General features: G+C 32.9%; 1 protein-coding gene and 1 long non-coding RNA gene across 3 annotated transcripts; one reads left to right on the top strand and one right to left on the bottom strand.

Moving 5' to 3' along the window:
- LOC109345898 (splicing factor U2af large subunit A-like) lies at positions 1 to 8764 on the top strand. Of its 2 annotated transcripts, none has more exons than XM_019585161.1 (13): positions 1 to 147; positions 1149 to 1513; positions 1769 to 1888; positions 3182 to 3252; positions 3873 to 3943; positions 4036 to 4083; positions 4183 to 4242; positions 4796 to 4856; positions 4933 to 5045; positions 7216 to 7668; positions 7759 to 7894; positions 8145 to 8212; positions 8433 to 8764. In XM_019585161.1, exons 1-13 carry the CDS (start codon positions 55 to 57, stop codon positions 8568 to 8570), a joined length of 1797 nt encoding a protein of 598 aa, XP_019440706.1. In that variant the 5' UTR covers positions 1 to 54; the 3' UTR covers positions 8571 to 8764. The 2 variants fall into 2 exon arrangements, with proteins under 2 accessions (XP_019440706.1, XP_019440705.1); XM_019585160.1 differs by having other exon boundaries at positions 4030 to 4083.
- LOC109345899 lies at positions 8667 to 27140 on the bottom strand. The gene is made up of 3 exons (XR_002107455.1): positions 27130 to 27140; positions 23669 to 23671; positions 8667 to 8815 (listed from the first exon to the last, which is right to left on the bottom strand). It is a non-coding gene; the product is annotated as an uncharacterized LOC109345899 (long non-coding RNA).

The following is a 27659-nucleotide window of genomic DNA, read 5'->3' as shown; positions in this document are numbered from 1 at the left end:
GGTGCAACCAAATCAAGCATAGTGAGTGAGAGAAAGAGAACAGAGAGTGAAAAAATGGATGAATACGAAGAGATATACGAAGAGCACGGAGAAGAGAAAGACCATCATATTTCTCACGCTCATGATCTCACTGAATCCAAATCTCACGTATGCTTTTTCTATGTCTTGCATGTTTAGGATCGCCACACCATCAAATTAATGTTAATTTCTCCTATTTTGATTTCTAGGGTTTCGTATTTGGAGTTATAATTTAGACAAAATTAGGGTTTTGGATTCCTTCTGCGTTTTAGTATGTCCGATACTGTGTGGGATTTGGGAATTGCTGTTTTCCATGTTTTGTTTTCGATCTAAACATAACATTGAAAATCTTTTTCCACTTACAACGAAAAAAGTATGTTCAGATTTTAGTGTATAACTCTGGATGTGTTTGTAGGTTGTGGTATAATTTGCAGTCTGATATTCTTTTTGTCCTTTGGTATTTACACTGACCTTTGTTGAAATTATATCTAATACCACTCTTGTCAGCAAGGAAGATGAACACTTCACAACCGTCGTGTTCGAACATGTAGCTGTCTTGGATGTTGTTTGACACTGAGTACATTTTAGATTTTGTCTTTTAAATTCTTATACCATTGTGCTTGAAAATATCACAATAAATAGATAAAAATAAGCATTTTATTATGTTTACAATGGCTCATGCTACCTTTTGAGGCAAAATAGTTCATGTTGTCTACTTGCAAAAGACATAAAGTTTAAGGGAGTTTTGTGAACTTTTCCCTTAATAAAATGAAAGCATGTAAACATATCTAATTTTTGCTCCAATTTTTTATTTTATATGATATTTTAACATGTTTCTCTTTTGCCTAAAAAAATTACAATTTATAAGCTCTGGCCACTTTTACGAGCTGCTTTCTGATGTTATTTTGCTATCTATGGCATGGTATCTATTACTGTGAATAGTGCGTACTATTGGTTGCTTCGTATGTGCTCAGCATAATGCTAAACATGGATCGCTTCTTTTACCGTTGTGGTTATTTTTTACCTTAATTTTATGTGTTGCTTCTTTCCTTGCTATTATCAGGTTTGAACTTTGAAGATGTGTTATTGTTTACATTTTATACTTCTGATATGTATTTGTCTTTTGGCAGTATGGATCTCGTGATTATGATAGAGAATCTTCCAGAGGCAGAGAAAGGGAACGAGAGAAAGGGAGAGAAAAGGAGAGAAAAAGAGATAAGGGGAGGGACAGGGATAGAGAGAGAAGTGGAGATAGGGAGAGAAGCAAAGATAGGGAGAGAAGCAGAGATAAGGAGAGAAGCAGAGATAAGGAGAGAAGCAGGGACAGGTATAGAGAGGGAAGCAGAGACAAGGAACAAGATCAGGATGGAGAGAATGAAAAAGACCGTGACAGGGACCGCCATCATAGAGATCGACACAGGGATCACAGTGAGAGAAGGGAAAAGGGAAGAGATAGAGATGACGATGATTATTACAGAATCCGTGACTATGATAGGTAAATGTTCATTTTAGATACTATTTTATACCTGAGCTGGATCTTGGGAATTTTAATCAGAATTGACATGTAAAAGTTCATTTGGGATATCACTAATGTTATAAGATATAACTCAGTTTGAGCTTGAGAATTTTCATCAGCATGGGTTGTTCAGTTGATACTCTTATCACATAGAATCAGTTATTTTATTTTCAATTAATTGTTTTTTAATCATTTTATTTTGGAATTTTTCTCTAAAATTATTTGATGGTACAGACGAAGAGATTATGACAGAGAGGATAGGCATAGGCGCAGGTCCCGGTCTCGATCTACTTCAGTGTCAAGGCGTAGACCTGAGCATAGATCAAGATCTCGTTCTCGTTCACGTTCAAAAAGGTAAGTCATGGAAAGGTCCTTAACATCAAGTGTATAAAAATGAACGGCTACATGTTGCATGTGACTGTCATTTGGAAAATCCTAATTTCTGTTTCATCATAAAATAAAATAGTTGGCACATGTGCATGTGAAACTAGTGTAATGATGTTGTGAATGGCTGTCAGTTGGAGAAATAGTTAATATAGTTGAAAAGCTGTTTTATTTGAGATCTTATATCCAATACATCCTTCATAATTTTAGTTTGAGAGAAAATTACAATTATATTTCTTGGTATGGTCAAATTATAGGGGTTCTCTCCTTGGCTGAAATACTGTTTATGACCACATACTGTTTATTTATTACTACGTTAAAATTTCTCCTTTTGAATTGTGTTAGATCATTAGATGCGGTTTTGTTTTACTTTGACTTTTTTTTTATTGTTTTGGTCTTTCACGTCCCTTTAGATATGGTCGGATCTCAATTTTTCCTCTTACTTTGAATTTATGAAAATATTTGTATACACATACATATATAATCTATATGAGCATTTTAATTATTATTTTTCATAATATCTTTAGTTCATTTTGCTATTGATAATTTTATAGAACAATTATTAGTGGATAGTTATACACAGATGTAGACAGAAGAGTCAAATACAGATTGATTTATCTAATATTTGGAAAAGATACCATAATTGGCTGTGAAACGATTTTGTAATGTATTACACAATTATGACGCTAATTGTAATATTAGAAACCAGTTGGAAGTTCCGTGTTAATCATTTAATTGATCATGTATTGTTGGAGGTTATAGATTTTTCTTTCAATTTGTAGTTTTCAAATGCCATTTACTAATTGCTATTGTTAGAGCCACATGTATACTATGTCAACATTATAGTTTTACTGCGGATGATGAGCTTGATCCAACGGTAAGGTTGATGTTTAGTGACCATGAGGTCACGGGTTCAAGTCTGGAAATAACCTCTCCGCTTGCAGGGGTGGAGCTGTGTACGTCTACCTTCCCCACTAAGTGGGAACCTCGTGTACTGGGCCACCCTTTTATTATAGTTTGACTGCTTTCAAATCCTGTTAAAATACAGTTATTTTCAGTGACTTCGTACCCATTAATATGTTTCTCTGACAAAATTTGTTTTTGTTAATTGAAAATACCACTAATGTAAATGTGCTACAAATCTTAAGTTCATATTTTATATATTTCAATATTCTAAATAGAATTTATCCCACCTACTGTAAAATGTTTCTTGGCATGAATGGTCACATGTATTATTGGAATACTAAATTCATTTACTTACAGCAAAAGGACTAGTGGTTTTGATATGGCTCCCCCTGCTTCAGCACTGTTAGCTGGTGCTTCTGCTGTTACAGGTACATTTACTGTCATATATCATGAATCTGATTTTTTAATCTTAACTGCTTTGTTCCTTTTGTTCTAGTATGGAAAATTCATATCAAATTGCATGGTGCTTACTTGGTAAGAAATGTTCTGTTATTATATGAATATATAGCTCCTTTAAGACTGGTTTCCCATGCTCTGTAATTGTCTTTCTTTTAAATTTTGATTTAATTCTGGAACTAAAAGATGCTTTGGTTTTTGTCTTGTGTTTGGTGTTTCTTTTGTTTTTGTCTTGTCTTATGTTCTAAGAAGGCAATGTTGGGCTACTAGCCCCAATGTGCTGACAATGGCCTGAGCCGACATTTGTAGCTTTATTGTCCACGGAAGAATGAATGCACCAGTTTTTGGTGGGTCTGGTTCGTCTACATCTGGAAACTGTTGGCCACTTTGGTAGACTTGCAAATATTATCTCTAAAATTTGTTTAGAATGTTTCTTTGATCTTGTTAAAATAATGTATGCATTGATCTTAAATTATGATTAAGCTGATGCAAATTGGGGCTAAAGGAGTCATTTGATACTTATGCATTACCACCCGAAAAGATTAAAATACAGTTTGTTCTGAGGTGCAATACCTTTCTGTGCCCTTTGCAGGTCAGATGATTGCGACAAATGCTGCAATTCCTGGAGTGTTTCAAAATATGTTTCCATTGGCTACAAGTCAGGTATCGTTCTTTCTTTATTGCCAATTCTGATTATGGAGCACAAATTTTTCTGCTAATTTAAAAAAAAATCATTTGTGCTTTTGAAGGTGCAGCCATTCAGTGCTCTCCCTGTCATGCCAATGCAGGCTATGACACAACAGGTAATAAATTAAGCTTTTTAAGTGAGATTGGGGTATTTTCCTGCCCCTTTAGTATTACTTCCCCTAATTTTGGTCTCTTTGTTTCACCAAAATTTACAGGCTACTCGACATGCTAGGCGGGTGTATGTTGGGGGCCTCTCTCCTACAGCCAATGAGCAGGTACTTTTTGTTTGAGCCTTTTACTCTTTGTTCTATTTTATAAATATAAATATTAATTTTTCTGGGATTTGTATTTGATCTTGAATTTTACGGGTTCTCTCTTGTTTTTGGATATTTTTAATTATTGTATGTAATAGGTGTTTGAGGATTTTCCTTGATAAGCTGATATTTTTATTATTCATCTTTATATATGCTCTGGTTTTAAATTTTTGATGCCTAGAATAGCCCCGAATGATATTTCCCTTGTAATTTTTGAATGAGAACAGCTTGGCAAGTTTGGTTATCAGCTAGGTTGCCTATTTTCTAAATAATCTTCCAACTTTTATTATATGGTGGTCTTTTCTTTTTGTATTCCTACATATTCATCACTCCAAATTCTTCTAATTATTGTTATATTGCATGTTGAGGATGCCATTATTATATGTCTCACTAGTTGTAGCTGTTAGTTGCATATAATCAAGTGAAGAATAAATTGGATAATTTTTTGAGCTGGTTTCGTTATAATTTTGGCTTTTTAGTCTTTTGCTTATGTAATCTTTATGTAACACTGCAGTCAGTTGCTACTTTCTTCAGTCAAGTTATGGCTAACATTGGAGGTAACACTGCCGGCCCAGGTATATTAAAATCATAAATTGTGTTGGTTTTCTGAAATTTGAGGAGACCAAATTGATCAAATTTTATTGCGTACAGGTGATGCGGTGGTCAATGTTTACATTAACCATGACAAGAAGTTTGCCTTTGTAGAGATGAGGTCCGTTGAGGAAGCTAGCAATGCAATGGCCTTAGATGGTATTATTTTTGAGGTATCTATTTTTATAACCATAACCTTAACCCAGTTTAGGGGTGTTTTTCAATTTCAAGCTTCGGAATTTTTATAATCCAAAACTAGTGTTCAGTTTTATATTTTTTGATTCATATCTTTGTGGTTTTTATTAGAGAATAGTGTAGAAGTGTAGAATGTAATAAGAGTTGATTACTATTGTGTTAGTTTCTGTTGTGTAAAGTTAGTTAGGTTTACTAATAGCTTACTGTGTAAGCTATTCAACTTAATTAACTATAAATACCTCATCTACCTCTTTTGTATCTTACAGTTTCGTTAATAAAATTCTGAAATATTCATTTCCTTCTGACTCTGTGTTTCTCTCTATTTCTTCATTCTCTTACATGGTATGACACTGTCAGCCATGGCCACAACTGGGACCTCTCCTCTCTCGCCACCTCTTTCTCCTTTACGTGCTTCACCGCTGCAAGCTGTTTCATCTCCAATGGTTCTTCCTCTGCCTTCTGAAGCTGGCAGAGATGAATTTTCTGGTGTGGCGTCACTTTATGTTAGCAACGTTAACCTCCAATCATGCCAATCGTTTTGTTTTAGCTTTTAGGTAGTGAAATTCCTCTTCGTTTTCTCAATGATGATAGACTCACCAATCATGTAAATCCAGCTTATTTGCGTTGGGAGGAGCAAGATCAATCCATATTCTCATGAATTCTTAATTCTCTTTTTGAAAACCTTCAACCTAGACTGGATAGCTTGCACAATAAGCTATTACCAAATCTAACTAACTTTATACAAAAGTAACTAATAATTATCCCTTATTACATTCTACACTATTCTCTAATAGAACACATGATGTTATCCTTTTATAATCACGTGAAAATGTGTAGCCGCACTAGTGAGCCAATAACAGAATTTTCCCCCTTCTTTCCCTGCCCTTACAAAAATATCATTAATCCTTCCGTGCTACAGCACTCTCTTTCCAGAAAGTTGCACATACCCACTTCTTTTTCTTTGCACATTCGGAAACACTCTTGCTGCATTAATTGTTTAATCCTTCGCTAGTGCCTGCTGCCTGCTGCATTAATCTTCCCTGATTCTGCAATCTGCATTAGTCTTCCCTGCTTCTGCCTGCTGCATTAATCCCTCATGTTGCTGCTTGCTGCTTGCTGCATTAATCCCTCATGTTGCTGCTTGCTGCATTAATCCCTCATGTTGCCACCTGCTGCAATACTCTCTTTCAGTCTTCCTGCAAGGCCTAAAAAGGCGCTTTGACTTCCATGATGCCTACTGCCAGGCTGCAACACTCTCTTTCCCTGTTGCACATACCCACTTCTTTACTACTGCTTCATTACTCCTCTCATGCTTCTTTAATTTGGTTTATTTTCATATTTTTGTTTTTTTATAAGTGTAGGGTATAAACTATATGTGTTTTTTCTGTTAGCTGTAGCAACCGTCCCACTACCCGCTATGTTGTTTTTGGTGTCGGCTGCTATGCTTCGCTATCCACAATTGACTACCTAGGTATTATCTTGAATTGAATAATGAAATGACTTAATATTCATTGATGGTTTATACATGTATTTATGTAATTGTAACAAAATTAATCACCTAACTTTGAGGATAAGAATAATCTAATGAAGTTAAACATACAATATGATCATAAAAACTCAACCCAGAATAATATAAGTAGGATAATATCTGATAAATATCTCATCACTTACTACCACCATTTTTGCACGATACCCTCCACTTCTGTTTGACATCCTCCATCAGAACACCATCAATGTCCACTCAACCCCTTCTCTACCACTATTCCAACCATTCCTTTGAGTGATGCCATCACAGTCCACCTTGTCTCTGCTGCTCCCCATTTGCACAAGTTCATCTCCATGTATGGACCACTTTCATCGCCACCCATAGTGGTGAACTTGTGATGGCCCAGTTAGGTTATTTTTAAATCCAAATACTAGAATAAAAAAAAAGGTTGTGTTTTCAAACTGAGATGAAGTTGTTTTGAAAACGAGTTAATAAAATAACTTAGTTCTTTTTCCGCCAAATGTTTTGTTTTGAAAATAGCCATTTGAAAACCAAATACCCGAAGCTAGCAACCCCTTGGAGTTCATAGTAGTTTTTTTGCAAGAATGCGAGTACATTGATTGATGCCAATCCAAATTAATTCTATTTTATTTCTAATCCAGGGGGCACCTGTTAAGGTTAGGAGACCTACTGATTATAATCCTTCTCTAGCTGCTACCTTAGGCCCAAGCCAACCTAACCCAAACCTCAACCTGGGTGCTGTTGGCTTAACACCTGGGTCGGCTGGTGGACTTGATGGGCCTGATCGGATTTTTGTGGGTGGACTTCCTTATTACTTCACTGAAACACAGATCAGGGAGCTTTTAGAGACATTTGGTCCTCTAAGGGGTTTTGATTTGGTGAAAGACAGAGAAACTGGAAACTCGAAGGGCTATGCATTTTGTGTTTACCAAGACCTTGCAGTTACAGATATTGCATGTGCAGCTCTCAATGGAATAAAAATGGGAGATAAGACTCTGACTGTTAGACGAGCTAATCAAGGTTCAAGCCTGGTGCAGCCTAAACCTGAGCAAGAGAGCATTTTAATGCACGCACAGCAGCAGATTGCTCTGCAGGTTGAGGGGATTGTCACTTAAACTTTTTTTGCCTAGATCTGTTGTGCATGTTTTAACAGTCTAATTGCTATATACTTTGGATTTCTGTAGAAACTTATGTTACAACCAGCATTAGTGGCAACAAAGGTGGTTTGCTTAACTCATGCAGTTGCTGCTGATGAACTCAAAGATGACGAGGACTACGAAGAGATTCTTGATGATATGAGACAGGAGTGCTCCAAATTTGGTAATTTCGGATTTAGTTTGCTTGTCTTCCACTACAAATTATAAGAAATTGATTTCAATTTTCTCCTATGTACTTTGTTTTACAGCCGTTTGTAGTCCCCACATTCTACTATAACGACTCAAACCTAACTTACAGGCTGAAGCCTCCATAACTTTCTTGTCTTTCAGTTTCCCTACATGCACTTGTTTAATTACATATTTTTACAACTTATTTGTGTATTTCACTTCGCTCTGGTTTCCAAAATCTGCAGGTACTTTGGTGAATGTGGTGATCCCTCGCCCACGACCAGATGGTGAAGTGGCCCCTGGAGTTGGAAAGGTGCGGTCTTTGGTCTATGCTTCTGAAAATTCTGCTGTCCTTTCAGTTATAACTTTCTTGTTTGTGGCGGTTTTCTCTTTTTCTGCTAATATATTTGAGGATCTGTCAGCAATTACTAATGAAAAAATAAAACATTAACTTGTGGGCAAATTCTTATGATGTGTTTTGCTTTCAATCTGCAAAATTTATTGCATTCTATAAATTGTGGCTATAATTGCAGGTGTTTTTGGAGTACGTTGATGTTGATGGTGCTACAAAAGCCCGCGTTGGATTGAATGGAAGAAAATTTGGTGGAAATCAAGTTATAGCTGTGTTTTATCCTGAGAACAAATTTTCCCAAGGAGATTATGAAGGCTAGTTGCGTTGTTATCACATTGTTGTATCTTGAAAGATTTTTCATTATCAGAAGCTGCATGCATTTCGTATAACACAGAAACTTATGGATTCTATTTTATTTTATCTGATGGCTGCAAGATAGTGATTGTGATTATGGAGAATGGGTAGGGATGGTTGAAAGGTACCAAATGCAAAACTATCAAGATGTTATGGTAATTTGTTAAAGGGGAAGGATATCTAGACATTTTGAGTATTCACAACCTTTCTCTGGCATATTGAGTATTCAACAACTCTATGCAAATAATTTAATACATTAGATTGAAAAGGGTTTGATCTAATAACTAAGTAAGAAGTATAAAGTTCTAGATTTACAATTCTATTCTACTATACCAAGTTTTTTTTCTCGAGCTTCTTTATAGGCTTTTGGTTTTTTTGCTTGCTTTTTTTTTGGAGAATGAAGAAATAGATAGCATTCAATGTTGAGATTTTCTGTTCATATAACCTTGAATATTGAGATATACATTCGTTAAAACAAATATTCAAGCATTAGCAAATCATACATTTCAAAATATTGAACGTGTTTCATTCATAACAACTCTTTGGACGACTTGCGTTTGTCGCACAAGTTTAAGCGTTCCGGATACTTTATATAATTTTGGGTACTTTGTATAATATTGTTGAACGTATTTCAGTCATAACAACTTTTTGTACGACTTGCGTTTGTCACACAAGTCTAAGCGTTCCGGATACTTTGTATAATTTTGGGAGGGACACAAAAGTCTTAGACTTTGTTTGAGAGTTTGGTTTTGGAACGGAAAGGAATAGATGATTTTGAAAAGTTGTATCCTTGTTTGGGAGTTGGATGAAGGAGAGGGAAAGATTTTGGAAGGTTTCCTCAAAAACCCTCTATATGCCTATTTTAAAGTCCTCCAATTTAGGATTTTTTGGAAATAAAATGTTAATATACCTAAATATTTTTAGTAATGTTATATAATTATATATTATTGTGATTTCTCATTGATAACTACATTTTTAAAGGAAAAATAAAAAAATATTATTACATCATTAATTTACTCTCCCTATCTAAATTTCATAGTCCAAATAAGAGAAATGGTTGTCTTCATTTTTTCTTCCTTTCCTCTCATTTTCTAACCCTTTGTTTCCTCTCCATCCCTTTCCCATATAACTCCCAAATAAAACCTTAGTGTATTTGATGTTGTAGCCTTTTGGAAGCACCATCCAATTTTAGGCTCCATATGCATAAGCATTTTTTATGCATTTATGTTTTTCCCTCATCCAATTTATATTAATCTCATGCCCACTGTTCGTGGTTGATAATGAATTAACTACATATGTTAAAGTTGTTAGCATTAACACGTTATCATAGATTAATTATATTATCCAAGATTAACACGTTATCCAAGATTAATAAGTAATATAATTTTGTTTTTATGATTTTTCTATTTAATTGAATGATACATTTTAATCGATCCGGGACATAAATCAAAACATTGAGATCTCCATTCATAACACACTTAGTTTCATTGATTGAACAAAAACAAAAGAACATACATTTATAGGATGAAAAAATATACCACCCTCCTAAATTAACTCATAACTAACCTAACTAAATCACTATTAACCAAAAATAACAAAGTAAAATACAATTAATAACGTGGATTTATGGTTGCTTGATTCGCAAGCAATCTAGTCAAAATTGTGAGAAGTGTTTGATGAAATGCGTAATTGGACACAACTATTTGATGCTTGGCCAACAAGGTTATGATCTTGGTCCTAGCCATATCCTCTCAGTCAGAGGCTAAAATGCCTCGGTCACGATTCTTGTACTTGGCTGAGTCAGGTGCTCCAATGCCTGCGTCATAATTGTTCTGGCTGGGTCATGTGCGTAGTTGGCCTGGTCATCTTGGTCAAGCTTGATGCAGTCAGGATCTTGGTCATCTTGGCCAGGCTTAGTGCAGCTCTCTTGAGCCAATTCTGAAACAACATCATCATCATATTTTGACATCCCCATCCAAGTTGGACTATGTATCACAATGGCCAAGCTTGGATGAAAGAGGATAGAAGATATCTGCAATTTGAAATTTAGTAGAAATAGAACTCAAGTGAACAATTCCATTTATAACTTTTTCTCTAATTGAGTGACTATCCAGTTCAATGTGTTTCGTCTTTTCATGAAACACTAGATTGACATCAATGTAAAAGGATGATTGATTGTGACAATATAAAACAATGAAATTGGTGTTAAGAACAAGTAAATCATTGAGAATGTAAGATAACCATTGAGCTTCACAACTTGCAAGAGCAAGGGCTCTATATTCAGCCTCAGTAGAGGATCTTGAAATAGTCATTTGCCTCTTGATTTTCCATGATATAAGAGAATCACCAATTAAGAAGCAAAAGTCAGTTACATATTATTTAGTGTCAATGCAAGCCCCTCAATCAGAGTCACTAAAAACTTTTAGGCTAATCTTTGTGTTGATGGGAAAAAATAACCCCTTGCTAGGGCATTTTTAAGGTGCCTAAGGATTCTCAGCCCAACATTATAGTGATCCATGATGGGTTTAGATAGGAATTGGCTTAGGCGACTTACTACAAAAGAGATGTTCGGTCTAATGTGAGTGAGATAGATAAGTCTCCCTAATAACTTCTTATAGGTAGTAGGATTGGGGTGACTAGAACCACACTTGCTATGGAGTTTTATTGCATTATCTATTGGTGTTAAGGCAGGCTTGGCTGCAAGCAACTCTGCATCTTGAAGGAGATCAAAGGTGTACATCCTCTAGCAGAGGTTAATACCTCTTTTAGTCCTAACAACTTCTATCCCAAGGAAGTATTTTAAAGTTCCAAGATCCTTAATGCTAAATTTCTTGTCAAGAAGTTGTTTTACAAATTGAATCTCTTTCAAATTATTTCTGGCTAACACTAAGTCATAAACATACACTAATATGGCCATAAAAGAATGGTGATAACTTTTAACAAATAATGAGTAATCAACTTTAGATTGAGTGTAGCCATTCTGCATCAGAACTGCACTTAACTTAACATTCCACTACCTACTAGTTTGTTTCAATCCATACAAGGACTTTTGAAGCCTGCACACTTTAGATTTATCAGCAATGTTTAGACCTTGAGGGGCTTTCATGTAGACTTCTTCAAGTAAGTCACCATGAAGGAAAGTAGTTTTAACATCAAATTCGTGAATGTGCCATCTTTTAATAGAAGCTAAGGCTAGAATAACTTTAATGGTAGTGATTTTCACAATAGGGCTAAAGGTATCTAGGTAGTCTATACCTGTTGTTTGAGTATAGCCTTTAGCCACTAATATGGCCTTATGCCTATCAATGGTTCCACCAGGATTGTGTTTGACCTTAAAAATATATTTACATCCTATGGCTCTCTTGTCCTTAGGGAGGTCTATGATAACCCAAGTCTCATTTTTGTTTAAAGCTTGTAATTCTTCTTTTATGGCATCCACCCAGTGTTGGTGTTGTGTGGCCTTATTATAATCACTAGGTTCTGATAATGAGGAAATGTTAAGGATGAAACTTTTATATGTAGCAAATAGATTCTTATAAGATAGAACATAAGGTGAAGGATATTTGGTATGGGTGGGATCAATGCAAGCATTCATAAGGTGTTAAGTGCAAAAATTACCTTAGACAATAAGGATAATTAAACACCTTTTAACCTTAAAAGTCTACATAAATGTAATTCATAATATATATCGAGTCAAATATTTGCATCAAATTCTATGATATGTGTTTTTATGATAGTTCAGGTGATTATAGGCTAAAAGGAGCAAAAGATGCCAAAGGAGATCCTCATGCTAATCAGAATCCTTGAAGATAATGGTTCAACCATCCAATTCTAATCACAATCTTTGAAGATAATGGTTCAACCACCTAAATCTAATCACAATCTTTGAAGATAATGGTTCAACCACCTAATTCTATTCTATCATAATCTTTGAAGATAAGGAAAATATATGGAAAATTAGTATAAATAGGAGGGTAGCTATAGGTTGAAGGCATCACTCATCACTCAAACATTACTAATCACCACTTAGAGGAGAAAATATGAGGATGGGGAGAACAACCACTCTAGGAAGTTTGGTAAGAAGAAGAATGTCAACCAACCAGATGGCTATACCTTCCATGGGAATGAGTAGCTAAATCCTTCTGTCTGGGGTTATATGTAATTATTTGAACTTGATGTGTCCAATATGACTATTTAATTGTTTAATATTATTCCATTGTTTTTCCTTGATTTTCTTATTCTTAATGCTTGTTTTGGTATAATCACCCAATGCATGATATCATGTTTAAACATGAGTAATGGAAATTTCCATCTTTAGATTAGATCTAGAATATATCAACTAGTAACATACTCTTGCCAAGAAATATGATTAATTGAACTAGCCATTCTAACACCCATATTATTATGATTAGATGATTAATTTGTCAAGGAATTAAGAATTAGTTTATTTAGTCATTTGCTCTATTTAGTCAATGAATTGATAAATTGATAAGAACTGGTGGTAGGTAAATCATAGGAATAATCATATATGAATGTAATTACTGGATACTAGAGGACAAATAGTGAAATCTAATCCCAAACATTCTTCATCTCTGAATTTAATATTTTTAAATCGTTTATTTTTACATTAATTTAATTTTAATATTTCCACTAAATAAAAAATATTTTAAACCCAAATTTAATTATTTTCTAATTAAAAGAATATCAAGCAAGTCCTTGTGGATTCGACAATCTTTTATACTTTGTTTGTGACAACCCGTTTGGTTAAAAATAATAATCAATTTTCCAGTTAGCATAAGGTACACTGATAGTCTTTTAAGTATCTAGGAGGTATTCTCTGCCTGCTAGAGGTTCTAACAACTTCATTCTACTCCGCACTAGAAATAACCTCAATAGCTTCACAAGGCTAATCAATGTGGTTTATCTAGTCATTTTGATCTATTTGAGAATTGAGGGACCCATCATAAAGTTGGTGATCTAGATTGTGATCACCTTGATTAAAAGAGGTTATATGCAGAGATTCTCCATCTCTATTCTCATCCACTTTGTCTTGGTTAGAGAAAGGAAATACTTTTTCATAAAATACAACATTTCTATATATGAAGGTCTCTTTTATTTCTAAGTGATAAAGAATGTAACCCTTTATCCCATGTTTAAAATCTAGGAATGTACACTTCCTAGCTCTATGGTCAAATTTTCTTCTATTGTTTACAAGAGTGGAAGCATAACATAAATATCCAAAAATTTTCAAATTAAGAAGATTAAGGTCATTAAAGGGGAGAGCAAGTTTCTTTCTTGCTGCATAAGTAAAGAGAAAACCTTGTTTATATTTGGTAGGGGATCCATGAGCATATTCGGGTCTTACACCCGAATATTGCTCATTAAGCCCCTTTAGAAATCTTATTACATCGTCTTCTTCCCTATAAGATTTGCTCAAACAAGTGCATGAGGTGAGGGGCCTGAAGTTGTCCAATTCTTGCCAAAGGCCTTTCAATGGTGTATAGTATTTATCTATGGACTGATTTCCTTGCCTAACTGTGTATAGTTGTTCTTGTAAGTCACAAATACGAAATATGCCATGTTGATAATACCTTTCTTTGAGATCTTTCCATATGTCATAGGCAGTCTCAAGCCGTAGAGCACTCTGCACAATTGAATGATTCAGTGAGTGGTTGATCCAAGACATTACCAAAGTGTTACACCTATCCCAAGCTCCAAAATTAGGATCATCAAGATTTGATTTAAGCAAGCTACCATCCACGAATTGTAGTTTGTTCATTTTCTTGAGTGCCATCAACATATCCCTGGACAAGGAGTGATAATTATCTCATGTAAGGTGATCCTTCACCAAACTACATCATGGGCTTTCATTTGGGTGCAAATAGTATGGACTGAAAGGATCAGTGAGGGGATTCATGATGGTTACTACATTGGCCATTCTGAATGAGGTGAAAAAAAAGATTTGGAAGATATGAAGAAAAAAGTGGTAGAAATGTAGAGGTGTTCATGTGCAGAAGAGCATCATATGATGCTCTATACCATATTAAAACACAATGATCCATATTGGCATGTATGGTGATGAATGTGGAAGATGAAAGAAGGAACTCCAATATAGTATGAAATGAGAGAGTGGGAAATTATATTGCATTCATTGATTGAACAAAAACAGAAGAACATACATTTATAGGATGAAAAAATATACCACCTTCCTAAACTAACTCATAACTAACATAACTAAATCACTATTAACCAAAAACAACAAAGCAAAACACAATTAATCATGTGGCTTTATGGTGGCTTGATTCACAAGCAATCTGGTCAAAATTGTGAAAAGTGTTTGATGAAATGCCATGTCCTCTCAGTCAGAGGCTAAAATGCCTCGGTTACGATTCTTCCGCTTAGCTGGGTCAGGTGCTCCAATGTCTGAGTCATGATTGTTCTATTTGGACTGGTCATGAGCGCAGTTGGCCTGACCATCTCTTTCAGGCTTGATGCAATTAGGATCTTGGTCATCTCGGTCACACTTAGTGCAACTTTCTTGAGCCAATTCTGAATCAACATCATCATCATCATATTTTGTCAGTCCACGATAATGTAATGGTTCGAGAGCTTACCCGAATGTTAAATGATGATTGGGAAGCTAAAACATTATGGAGACCCTGGACTATATGTTGGGTACTAGTGAGGTAATATTACACCTAGAGGGGGGTGAATAGGTGTAGCGGATTACTAATCCCGCTTTTCCGATATTTGCGCAGAATGCAAAGTTGTTGCTATTAATCGATTATCAACAAGATTAATTGATTAAGGACAGTTCTGTTAATCGATTATGGTTAGTACATTAATCGATTATACTGATTGATTACTCTTTGAAAAATAGTTTTCTTGCTTTGTAAAACAGTGATGAATCTAGATCTTTACTAACTGAATATTGATTCGTGATTATCAATAGATTAACACCAATTAGCAATTAATCACAGAATGCAATTTCACAACAGAATACTGTAAACACAAAAATGTAAAGAGATAGGGAAAGAGAAAATGTGCTTGATGATTTTTATCCTGGTTCGTTTGTGGGTCCACTTGCAAACTACATATAGGCCTCCGGTTGATCTAGGAGATTTTTCTTCACTATTAGAAATGTAATTCAGTTACAAACACACTTATAATAATCCTAGACAGAAACTTCCTTCTTGAAACCGTTGAGTCACTAAGCTTTGTTTGACCTCTATCTACCCCTACTTGGATATCACATCATTTGCGCAATCTGGCCCCAACCGAAACTCTTGCTCGAATCAAGACTCACTGTCTTGTGAAGACTACAAATTCTCAACTTGTGATGATACCACACACCACGAGAATTATCCTCAAATTTACTAAATTTTGCCGAGTTACTTTGCACACAAGATTGTGCAGATAACGACAATGAAATCGACTCTTATATAACCATTGATAGAATAATCTCACAAACAGTCCTAAGAAATAAGTGTAGAAATCATGCAAGGTATTTCAACTGAATGAAAAATGTTTGCACATTGAAAAGACTCTCTCTTTTCACTCTTGAAAAAGTATGCAAGAAAAACTTCAAAGAATCAACCAAAATAACTTTGAAAACTTAAGCACCATGAATTTTTGTTTTTTCTTTTCTCTCAGTATATTTTCAATCCTGAATGAAAGTGTGAAAATATTAATTTAAAATCTGATTTGATTATGTTTCAAAATAACATAATTAGTTCATAACTGACTCAACTAATATTAATCGATTAAATTGCCATGTTAATCGATTAACGGGTTTCTTGAAAACAAATTTTCAGTTATGACTTAATCGATTAAAAACTTGCTTAATGGATTAATAAGCAGAAATCCTGGGAGGTTAGCTTCCGAACTCTATTTAATCGATTACGACTTTCCTTAATCGATTAAGGATTTCACCAGGACTTAATCGATTAGCAAATGGGTTAATCGATTAAAATCGTCTAAAAATGGTTTTTCTAATTATATGGTAAACACCCTATATGATGAATGATCATGCAATCATGAATTTAGAAATGATTAAAACCTTTATGCACAAAACCATGTATGCTAAACGCAAATGCATGGGTGTTACTTATCATATATATTTATGTAGATGTTATGCCTCATCTTATGTGATTTTTATTTTAGACTCTTTGTGAGAAACTTCCATATTGGGTTTACCTACCCTAAGATTCAATACTAGGCAATCATCTTAGGACTCTAGAATGTAAAAAGCAATCCTGGATTTTATGACGTTGACCTTGAGTTATTGGTATGTTGTTTCTTGAGATGTCCAAGTCTTCAAGTTTCCATATAAGGCCTTGTCTTCATCAAAACTTCGTAGGTGGGTTATAATGGTATCTGTTGACTATTTGCCATTTCACTGTATAGGTTTTGTTCAGGTAGTGAATATGTCATTTAAGGGGTTAGTAGAGAATGACCAAGGCTTTGTTTGACTTGCCTGCACAGAGAGATAACCAGGTTGACTCGTAGGGTTAGAACAAGTTGGTGCTTATGCTTTTGGTGAAAAATGGGCCTATGCCCCGACCCTTTTCAGTTTAAATATGGATTAAAAAAACCCTAATTCTTTCCTCTTTAACACTAGCAGAATAGAAGTTCCCTCCCCATTCAACCACGACCCATAATAGAAGTAGAGGTCCCTACCCCTGCTCAACCACAAGCAGAAGCCCTTAGGAATCCATCTTCAAGATTTCATATGATAACTTTTCCTTATTATCAATAATGAAGAGGTAAGAAGTTAAAATCAATAATGATCTTTGAAATGATACATTCATATCTATTTCCTTATTATTATCTCTTTTTTTCTTTTATGATGCAACAACAGGCAGTAGTGAAAGAAGAAAATAGATCTTACATTGTTCAAACGTGCTTACAACTGTTTATCACTAAAGAAACAAAAATTTGGTTACAACTGTCTATCAACAAAGATACAAAAAAAACGTTTCAAATTTAATGCACAATGGGTTTAGAGTTTGGGCTAACTATAAAGCCTGCATCCGGCTTTACTTGTGATGTTTTTTAGACAAACGTACACTCTTTTTCTAGTATATGTCTATATTTACTTTATAATAAAAATATTTTGTTCTTTGAACAATAACTAGTAGATGAGGTATATGAATAGAAAATAGGTATGTAACTGGTGTGATGAACATTTATTATCTTGTTTTTAATTTTTACATTTACCAAATTTTAGTAAAATACTGTGAATTAAGTTTCAATACAACCAATTACCCCTTGTTCAATGTTATGATAAATAATTGGTGGGCCTTATATTCAAGTGCAAAAATTATTACAAGCCATAATTAATATTTGGTCCTATAAGTTACATATTATTTTCAATTTAGTCTTATAATTATACTTACGTTTGAGATTTAAATTTGATAATCGCAACAATTAGGTTTGGTGATGCAAGTGGTACTTAAGTTCATATTGTTGAAAATTTAAGCAGTTCCAAGGTTCTCGAAAATGCTTCAGGAAATAGAAGTGATATGGCATGGAAGCATGATGTTTCAATCTATGGTAATACGAGAAATATCAAGTATATATATTGTCAAAAGACAATAACATGAGGAGTTTATAGAATAAACCACCATTTGGCGGGTACCAAAAAAGATATTGGAGCCTGTATCTGTATTTGATGCACTAGAGAAATCCTGTAACTGTACTTGATGCATCGAAGAAAGAAATGTGGAACATCAAAGCTTCTTTGAAAGATAAACTAAACAAGAAATCATAAGATGATGTAAAAGAAGTTGGTGAGAAAAGGAAACGGAAATAATTGACTCCGAGTATTTTCAAGAAAAAGGGATTAACATTCAAACCACCATCAGTGACATTTATAAGAAGGAGTTGTGAGAGGAAGCTTATGAAGATAATGCAACATTTTTTTAGGAAAATGGCATACCATTCAATGCGTTAACGTCGATAAATTTGATAGCATGTTTGAGAATGTTGAAATATATGGTTCGAGATTTAAGCTACCATGAGCTTAGAGTTAAGTATTTGAAGAAATATATGGAATCAACCAAGGCTATTATAGAGGACTATAGAACTTATTGGAAGGACATGAGATGCACTATAATGTCCGACCGGTGGACTAACAAGAGGAGGCGAACCATATTGAACTTCTTAGTGAGTGTCCCTAGAGAAACTGTTTTTTGAAGTTCATAGATGTCTTCCACATTAAAAAACGCATGACAAGATTTTTAAGATGATGGATGATATTGCGAAGGAGGTTTGTGAGGCAAATGTGGTCCAAATTGTAACGGACAATGATGCAAATTACAAAGGCGTGAGATAAATCTTGATGGAGAAAATGACAAAATTGAATTGGGCACTTTGTGGCGCCTATTGCATCAGATTAATGTTGGAGGACTATGTGAAGATAAAAGTACACAAACAACCGACATTAAGGGGAAAGAAGGTTAAAATATATATATATGGAAGGACTTTTGAATTTTTGCAAAACGTCACCAATGGGAAAGATTTGGTGAGGCTGACCATGACTCGTTTTGTAACGCCTTACGTAACATTGTATTGCTTATTGGACAAAAAAAGAGAATTAAGGAGAATGTTCACATCTATTAAATGGAAGGAAAGTCAATATGCAAGGATAAGAGATGGAAATCACGTTGAGAATGTGGTCATGGATTTTGAAAAAATATTGTGACTTGTTTGAAGGGCGCTTTATCCCTAATCAAAGTGCTCAATTTGGTAGACTCATATGAGAAACAAACCATAGGTTATATCTATGAAGAAATGGACTCGATTAAGGAGATCATACAAAAGGTTTTCAATAATGTCTTTAATAGGTAAATTATCATGATAACTAATATTGTCTTGAATATGTGTAAATCAACTTCATCTGCCTTTTCATACTACAGACTATTATATTAATCCCATGTTGCACTATTATCTTGGATTTAAGGTCGTTTGTGAACTTAAGTAAGGGATGTTTGTCTATTTGAGAAGAACGGTGAGGTGATATTGATATAATTAAGAAGGTTGATTCTCAAATTATAGGTTTTAAGGGTTGGAAAATGTTTTTTGGTAGTAGTATAGTAGTCACAGTTGGATTTGAAACCCAAAGTCCAACACAATGGTGGAAGTCATATGGTGAGGAATATCCAGAGTTGTAAAACATAATTTTCATTAAAAAAACATGATGTTTGATTGAAATTTTTGTCAATCAAATTTTATTCATGAACATAATGTGTTGAACATTGAGAAACTCATGTAAATTGTTAAACTAACCTCAAGGAAAAAGAAATTGCAAGTTCTAATGATTTATAGGAAAACAAGTCTAAAAACAAATAGACAAAAATTAAGAGTTGGTTCTGCAGGCACTACTATCTTGAAGAAGATAGTAAAATCAAGGAGAATGAAATTTTGTGTTCTCCTAAAAATGTTGGTTGGTTTTCATTTTTCATTCGTTGAAAATGTTACACAAACTTCCTTAAAATATTTTTTCAAAATGACTTGAGGACAAGTCAAGAACTTAAGAAATTTATTTGTGTTTTTTTGTGCTTTTTAAAATTTATTTTTAGTGTGTTTGATTGCGTTTTAATTTTTTTTAGTGTGTTTAATTTTTAGTACTGTGTTTACTTTAGTTTCCTTTGATATTTTATTTAAAAAGTGAAAGTTTTGAAACTAAACTTGGTGAATAACACAACTTGGCTTAAACATTGTTTTTTTAACAAGATCAATAACCTTGTAAATTAACAAGCTTTGATGAGCAACATGAGATGAAAATCTGAAATTTTTTGTGAATAATTCATAATGTCATAACTTTTATAAAATGCAAACTTTTTGGAAAATCATTTATCATCAACTTGTGAATTTGTTTGAAAATCAAAGAGTTGTACATAAACCAACCATGTGAGGGAGTGTAAGCTAAACACAAAAATTATGTGAGCTTAGTGAGAAACTTTTTGGTAAAAGAATTTATTTATATTATAGGCATTACTCTATTACCTATTCAAAGTTCATAACACAATATTTATTATCTATTTTTTATTATAAGATATTTCGTAAAAGAATTTTCACCCCAAAAAAAGATTAAAAAAATATGGAAAATGGGTAGCCCGAACCTGCCCTAGTAAGCCCGGCCCGAGCCCGGTTTTAATATAGCTCGGTCGGTCTGGGATAAAAATATCGGATTTAATAAAAGTACATAATATGATACTCAAGTCCTATAAGTTTTCGGGCTTATGCGGGCCAAGCCGATCGTGCCCACCCATTTTGACACCTCTATTTGCATGCATTAAGGACCTACACAACTTTTTGGATAACTAGCATCTTGCAGTCCTGCTTTGACAACCATACATCTTCTTAAGATACTCAATGATAGCAGTTAGATCCATATCCTAATGTTGCCTCTGAAGTTCAGAATTCATGAATGACAATATAATGTATTTAACATTCAAACAATCTTCCTTGTATTTCTCATACACTTTGGTTGCTTCAATGTTATACGAGTCCACTGGAGGAGCGATAGCGGGTCCATCAATGGTCTTAATTAGGTTTTCATGCATGAGAACTATTCTTAAGTTATGGTACCAATCATTATAATTGGCTCCGATCAGTTTAGAGGTTTCAAGAATGGAGCGTAATGATATAGTGGACATTTTGGAAATCTAAAGCCAATAAATTTGTTTATAATAAATGTGAGAGACAAATTATTATAATCAAAGAAATCATTATTTCTTCTAATTGAAATAAATAAATTATTCTAAAAGTATGAAAGAGCCCCTTTGTTGCCAAGTCGTTTCTCATACATACTTTAAAGTATTCAAATGTATCACATATAATTTCATTAAAAAATTCATACCAATAGTCACTTGTTTGTTGAGTCATTCCTATTAGTATATATGTTTTAAACAATTTAATTTTACATGTTCCCTGATTGTGAGGTCATTTCATGTTATTAAATTCTAAACAAACATCACATGTAACAATTGATTTAACAGTAAATTACACTAACACCCCTGAGTTTTAGTGAAATTACACAAACCACCCCTCCATTTTTTACACCTACAAATAAACCCCTAATTTTTATACATACATTACACTGACTACCCTGTGTGAGAAATAGATGTAATATTTTAAACAAAAAATGATAAGTGTAATTAAAGTTAAACAAAATATGATATATTATGAAGGCAAATCTAAATAGTAACGAGTCAATATATTTTCATTACTTTTTTTAATTATAAGATGCATCAATAATTTTAAGGAGACAGTGTTTAACTCTTATACTATATTACAACGAACAAAAAATAATGAAAATGTATTGACTCGTATACTATTTGTACTTGTTTCCACAATATACCATATTTTGTTTAACTTAATTACACTTACCACCCCTTTTTGCTTAAAAAATCACACTTGTTTCTCACGTATGCGTAATCAATATAATGTATGTATAAAAATTAGGGGTTTCTTTATCGGTGTAAAAAATGGAGAGGTCGTTTGTGTAGCTTCACTAAAACTCAGGAAGTATTAGTATAATTTACTCTTGATTTAATTTACAAGTTACATGATATTCATATCGTTCCTTGTTATTAAATTCTAAATATATATCATGACGTATAATAAAAAAATATAACACATCTTCAAATATTATAAAAATTTAATACATCATGCATGACATTGCTTTATCACTTCAGTATTTAAGATTTGTATAAAAAAATTTATTTTCTTAATGATGCAGAATAACATGAATGCGTGAGTAACTTACAAAAAGTTACTAAAAGATGCAAAGTAACTTAAAACAGGCAACCAAACACACATATATCATGTTTATGGAATTTTTTTTTTCTTTAGAACACTATTCCAATCAACACAACACAGAAAAAACAATGCCTTCATTATACCTTTTATATATGAAAGACATACTAATGCACAATATATATATATATTTGCTTTCTGGAAAGTGCATTTCTTTCCCGTTCTTATTTCTTTCAAAATGCATAACACTTACAAAAAATGCACAATGGCTTTGACTTACTTTTAAACATGAAACATGGTGAAAGAGGATATGCTCTCTTTACACCTTATACATATAAAAAATGCACATAGTCTTTTGCCTCTTCATGATATATACACACATAAAGACTTTTCTCTTTCATATTATATATATATATATATATATAAGTGGTGGATCTTGACCATAATTTTAGGAACAAAGATCCTCTCCTCTCCATTAATGGAGAGGTAAGTGATTATTTTTCCTCATACTTTCAATGGCAAAATTGTGACTTCATGCTAAATAAAAGAATAAAAGTGTCATTGCATGTTGCTTTTTGTGTATTATTTTATGGCACTTGCCTCTCCATTAATGGAGAGAATCCTTACTCTAATTTTAGACAGGCAGGACTATGTATAAGATATATGACTTCATAAACATATGATAATGTGCCTATGGAAAAATCAATTGAAGAAAAATGATTTATAAAGAGTAAATAAGACATTTTTAAGGTGAAAAATAAATGGGGTTTAAGTTGTAGAGTTACCAAAATCTATATCAGAGTTATCATAAGCTATATTAGAGATAGGGGAATATGTCATGTCATACTCAAGAGAGTGAAGCTTCATAGAGGGTGGGAGTTTATGAAGAGAATAATGATTTTTTTTTCTTGTCCAATAGGTCGTGTAGAAGTATTATACTTGGAGAAAAATGTATGCAGTAATAGCGTATGAGTTTTATACACTATCACTTCATCATCCACTTTACATTTAATCTTTATTAACTTTTTAAAAATTAATCTAAATGAATGATGGATAATATAGTGACTATGTATAAATAGACAATGCATGAATGTTACACTCTTGTTCTTGAGTTTTGTTGTTGAATTTTGAAACATATTAAAAAAATATATCTATGGTAATTTTAAAAATATTTAGGGGGGGGGGTGCGGGAACTGCCCCACCTGCCCTAGGGAAGATCGGCCCCTACATATATATGTCCAAACAGATACGCACTAGAAGGAAAAAAACCAGGAACAATGACTTGTACAGACACGACACTTCCTTCATTCTTATTCATAATATATTAGAGTATCACCAACAACAATTACAATCTTCATTCTTATTTATGTCTCACACATTATTTTATAATTTATTATAACTCCCCATGAAATAAGAACAACATATATTTTTTCCATAATGTCAAACATCATTTTTATTCTTATTTGGGTCCCAAAACATTTACATTTTCACCTAACATCTACCTCTCCCCTCACTTTCTATTGGCTAAGAACAACAAAAAATTGTTCTTATTTAAGAACAAAAGTCAAAAAATAAGAATGACATACTGGAGAATAGAGTAAGAATGTTCTTATTTCATTAAGAACAACCCTGAAAACAACCACTGTGGTTGCTCTTAGTTTCACATATTGTAACTTAAGAGAGACAATCTCTTTTTTGCACACACATAGACTATTCTCTCTTTCATATATGTGTATTATATATACTAGCAGACATGTTTCCAAAAATATATATAAATTAAATACAAAAATCATGCTCTAGTACTAATTGAAAGTTGTCTTATAGTATTCTTAACACACACAATAAAATAAACATAGATCTATTTGTGTATAAAATTATATATAGTAAAAAACTACATATAAAATGTGTACCAGATTTTAGATTTTGAATCTTTAAAGTTGTTCTTCAATATTATGAAAACTCTACACATGTACATCTACACTAACACTAATCTTTGCTATCAACTCTTTAAACTAATGGAATAGAAAATAGAGCACTCTAAAACAAAGATAGCTTACTCACAAAACTCTTTTGTATATATGTGTAGAAAATAAATAAGAGAGAAGATGGTACAAAAGACAACATCATTTGTCTTCTTTTGTTTATTGTAACAAAACACTCATGGAGATCTTTTGTTCTCTCTCTCTTATGTTACTTCTTTTTCACTCTAGGAACCTAACATATGCATCAATATATATACATATATATTGGTGATAAGGTTGGCGTCTAGCAACACTCCTTAACGGGCAGTTAGTATGAAGTAATATATGTTTTATTTTTATGAATCGCTAGAAGATTAATTAAAATATTTCATTTCATCTTTACAGCTCTGGACTAATTTTAAAGTATGGTGTGATTGTCAAACTTTAATAAGTTGTCACAATGACTCAAATAAACTTATTTCTTTATTCATATGGATATCTTGGTCAAGCTCTTCTTTTATTATAGAGCTAAAACTCATTACGAGTTGATGAATTTCTTCATTAACCATTAATTCTACAAACACTTTAATCATATCTAATATTCATTCAAATAATGTCATAAGACATTTTATGTCCAAAATCAAAATAAAATATATAACATGTTTATTACCATAATAATCTCAAGAGAAAGAAAACTATTTCATTTCTTATGGAGAGTTTCCTATTGACAACTTCAAGTAATATTTAATCATTGGGAATTCTCAGTTGAGTAGTTCAATGATCATGTCTACATATACATCATATATATGTACAATTTAATAAATGAGATATGTTAATATTTATTCAATAAATACTTTCACATATGTTGATCTACTCGAGTCATTGGTGTCATATTCTCAATGATTTATGATCAAGAACAATTTAGATTATAAATTATAAAAGATATGCTTCTAATTTTTTATAATCTCTATTATAATAACAAGTCTATAATTTTTAATCAATGACTTTATCATATAATCTATTTAATTAAATAACCAATATGATAAAATAAATAAATGTCATTACTTTAATTGTATTTTATGACAGATTGAGTTTTGAGCATAAATATAGAAGCATACAAATATATTTTCAACATTTACAAGTGTATTTCATGTCGTCCAACCTTTCTTATTTGATATATTGCTTTCTAAAAACCAACTCGCAGATTTAATATTGAGGTATAGAGGGAATATATGTCTCATGATACAAAATATAATTGAGACGTTAAAAGAGAAGCTAATGGTTAGACACCATATTGGTGTGGAGACCAGGGATATGCAATTTTTGAAATAACCAAGGGCAAAGATAAATTTGTTGTCCACTTAGGTAAAATGACATGTGCAATTGTGCATATAGAAATGGTAGGACGTGTCAAGGATCCCTTACGGTCATGGAGTGACATATATGTGGCACATGAACCATATACTAGAGGATTATGTGTTCGAAGAGTGTTGGAATTCTCTCTGGTAGTGGAATGTAAGGCCTAGACTTGTTTCATGATTTATATATTTTTATTTAAAAATAATTTAAAATATGTGTTGTTAACTTTTTTTTAGAGTAAATACTCATTTCAGTCAATTATGCTTTTCGATTTTACTAGATTGGTCCCTCAAATTTTAAAAAATCAAAATGGTGCACAAAATTTTTAAATGTAGGTCAAATTAGTCCTTTTAGGGTCGAATTAGTCTGTATTAGGTGTTATAAATATGCTAAAAATGACTAATTTGACTAACGTTTAAATTTTTTAAGACCATTTTGGGTTTTTCATTTTTGAGAGACCAAACTAGTAAAGGTTGAAAAACATGAAATATTAAAAGGAATATTTACTCTCTTTTTTTAAGTCATATATTACTAGATCCTCTAGTACTAGAAATGATGTAGGTTCGTCTACATGTTGTATATTATTTTTTACCTATTATACTTGATCTTTAGTTTTCATATATTTTATTGGCTAATATATCCCTGGCAAGCAAAAATTCTAAGAGAAAAAATGTATATACTGATAATATAAAGATTTTTTATATTGTTATTGTATCATTTACTATTCATTTCCAGTCATTATTGACGCCTAAATAGATATAATATAAATTGAATGATGAATAATACACTTGTCATGTATACATCTTTACACTTTTTGAGGATACATATTACACTCAATTCTTAAACTCATTCTCCCATATTATCTTGACCATTTATAGGCCAAAGTTGTGGCCTATAGTTGACTTTGAACCAGTTCATCCACCATACATGAGAATGGCACGGATGAGCCTAAAAAACAAAGGAAGAATAGCATTAATGAGCCAATAAATTCATGTAAGATTGAGATGATAACTAAGAGGAGGTGAATTAGTTGTTTAAAACTATGACTGATTTTTCTACACAATTCAAGAGTTAATATTAGCAAAAAATGATATGCACAAATAATCAAGTAAATGTAAAGAGATAAAGGAGAAGAGAGTACACATATGGTTTTATACTAGTTCACCTTCTTGTCCACTGATGGCTACATCTAGTACTCTTCCAGCACAAGAGATTTCTTCACCAGATATTAAGAGTAGTAATTACAATTGCTCACCCCGAGATTCCCTTGTACCTTACTCACTCTCTAACACCTATATCACTTTTGGAAAACACCCTTTCCAAGTGGCTCTATCCCCTTTCTTATCACACCCTATGAAAGAAAGTAATTCAATATTTTGAATGAAGACAATGTTTAACAATGGCAGTGGATTGCGTTTACAAGATTTTGAAGTTATAAACTCTTGCAATCCAATAACTCAATGTATACTTTAGTACTAATGCTCATAATGTTTGACTACCTTGTAATAACACTTAAGGCAACTTTGCAAATCAAGTTCTGAAAGTTATGAACAAGTTGCACCAAGTGTAGAACAAGTATTTCAGAATATTGTAGTTTTAATAAGTGATTTCAATATGAGTTATGTTATGTATATGTGTGTGTATTAAATGAATTTCAAAGCCTTTATATAGACTTTCCAATCAACTAGAATACCTCTATGAAAAGGTAAGATTCTTTTGGAATGAAATCATTTCGTTTGGGTTGAAAGCTGTGTGGTTTGAATCTGAAAAGTGGTGTAACAGCTCTCATTAATCAGTTACTTAATCAATGTAATCGATTTCCCAACAATTCTATCCAAGTGAGAAATTAATTTTACAAGCAGTAATCGATTACTCAAAATGTATAATCGATTACTCAACTGTTCTATCCATCTGGGTAATTATTTACAGTGTTGTGTAATCGGTTACCCGCGTGGTATAATCGATTACCC

The sequence above is a fragment of the Lupinus angustifolius genome, chromosome LG04 (assembly GCF_001865875.1).
Source record: "Lupinus angustifolius cultivar Tanjil chromosome LG04, LupAngTanjil_v1.0, whole genome shotgun sequence".
NCBI classification, from domain to species: Eukaryota; Viridiplantae; Streptophyta; class Magnoliopsida; order Fabales; family Fabaceae; genus Lupinus; species Lupinus angustifolius.
The sequence above is the reverse complement of the archived record's forward strand: the minus strand, read 5'-3'. Positions and strand labels throughout refer to the sequence as shown.

Bases quoted from the DNA above. Each gene is read 5' to 3' on its own strand.
- LOC109345898 (XM_019585160.1), top strand. From the start codon at position 55: ATGGATGAATACGAAGAGATATACGAAGAGCACGGAGAAGAGAAAGAC. The intron at 7,669-7,758 runs GTTGAGGGGATT...GGATTTCTGTAG, and splicing joins AGCAGCAGATTGCTCTGCAG to AAACTTATGTTACAACCAGC. The intron at 7,895-8,144 runs GTAATTTCGGAT...CAAAATCTGCAG, and splicing joins ACAGGAGTGCTCCAAATTTG to GTACTTTGGTGAATGTGGTG.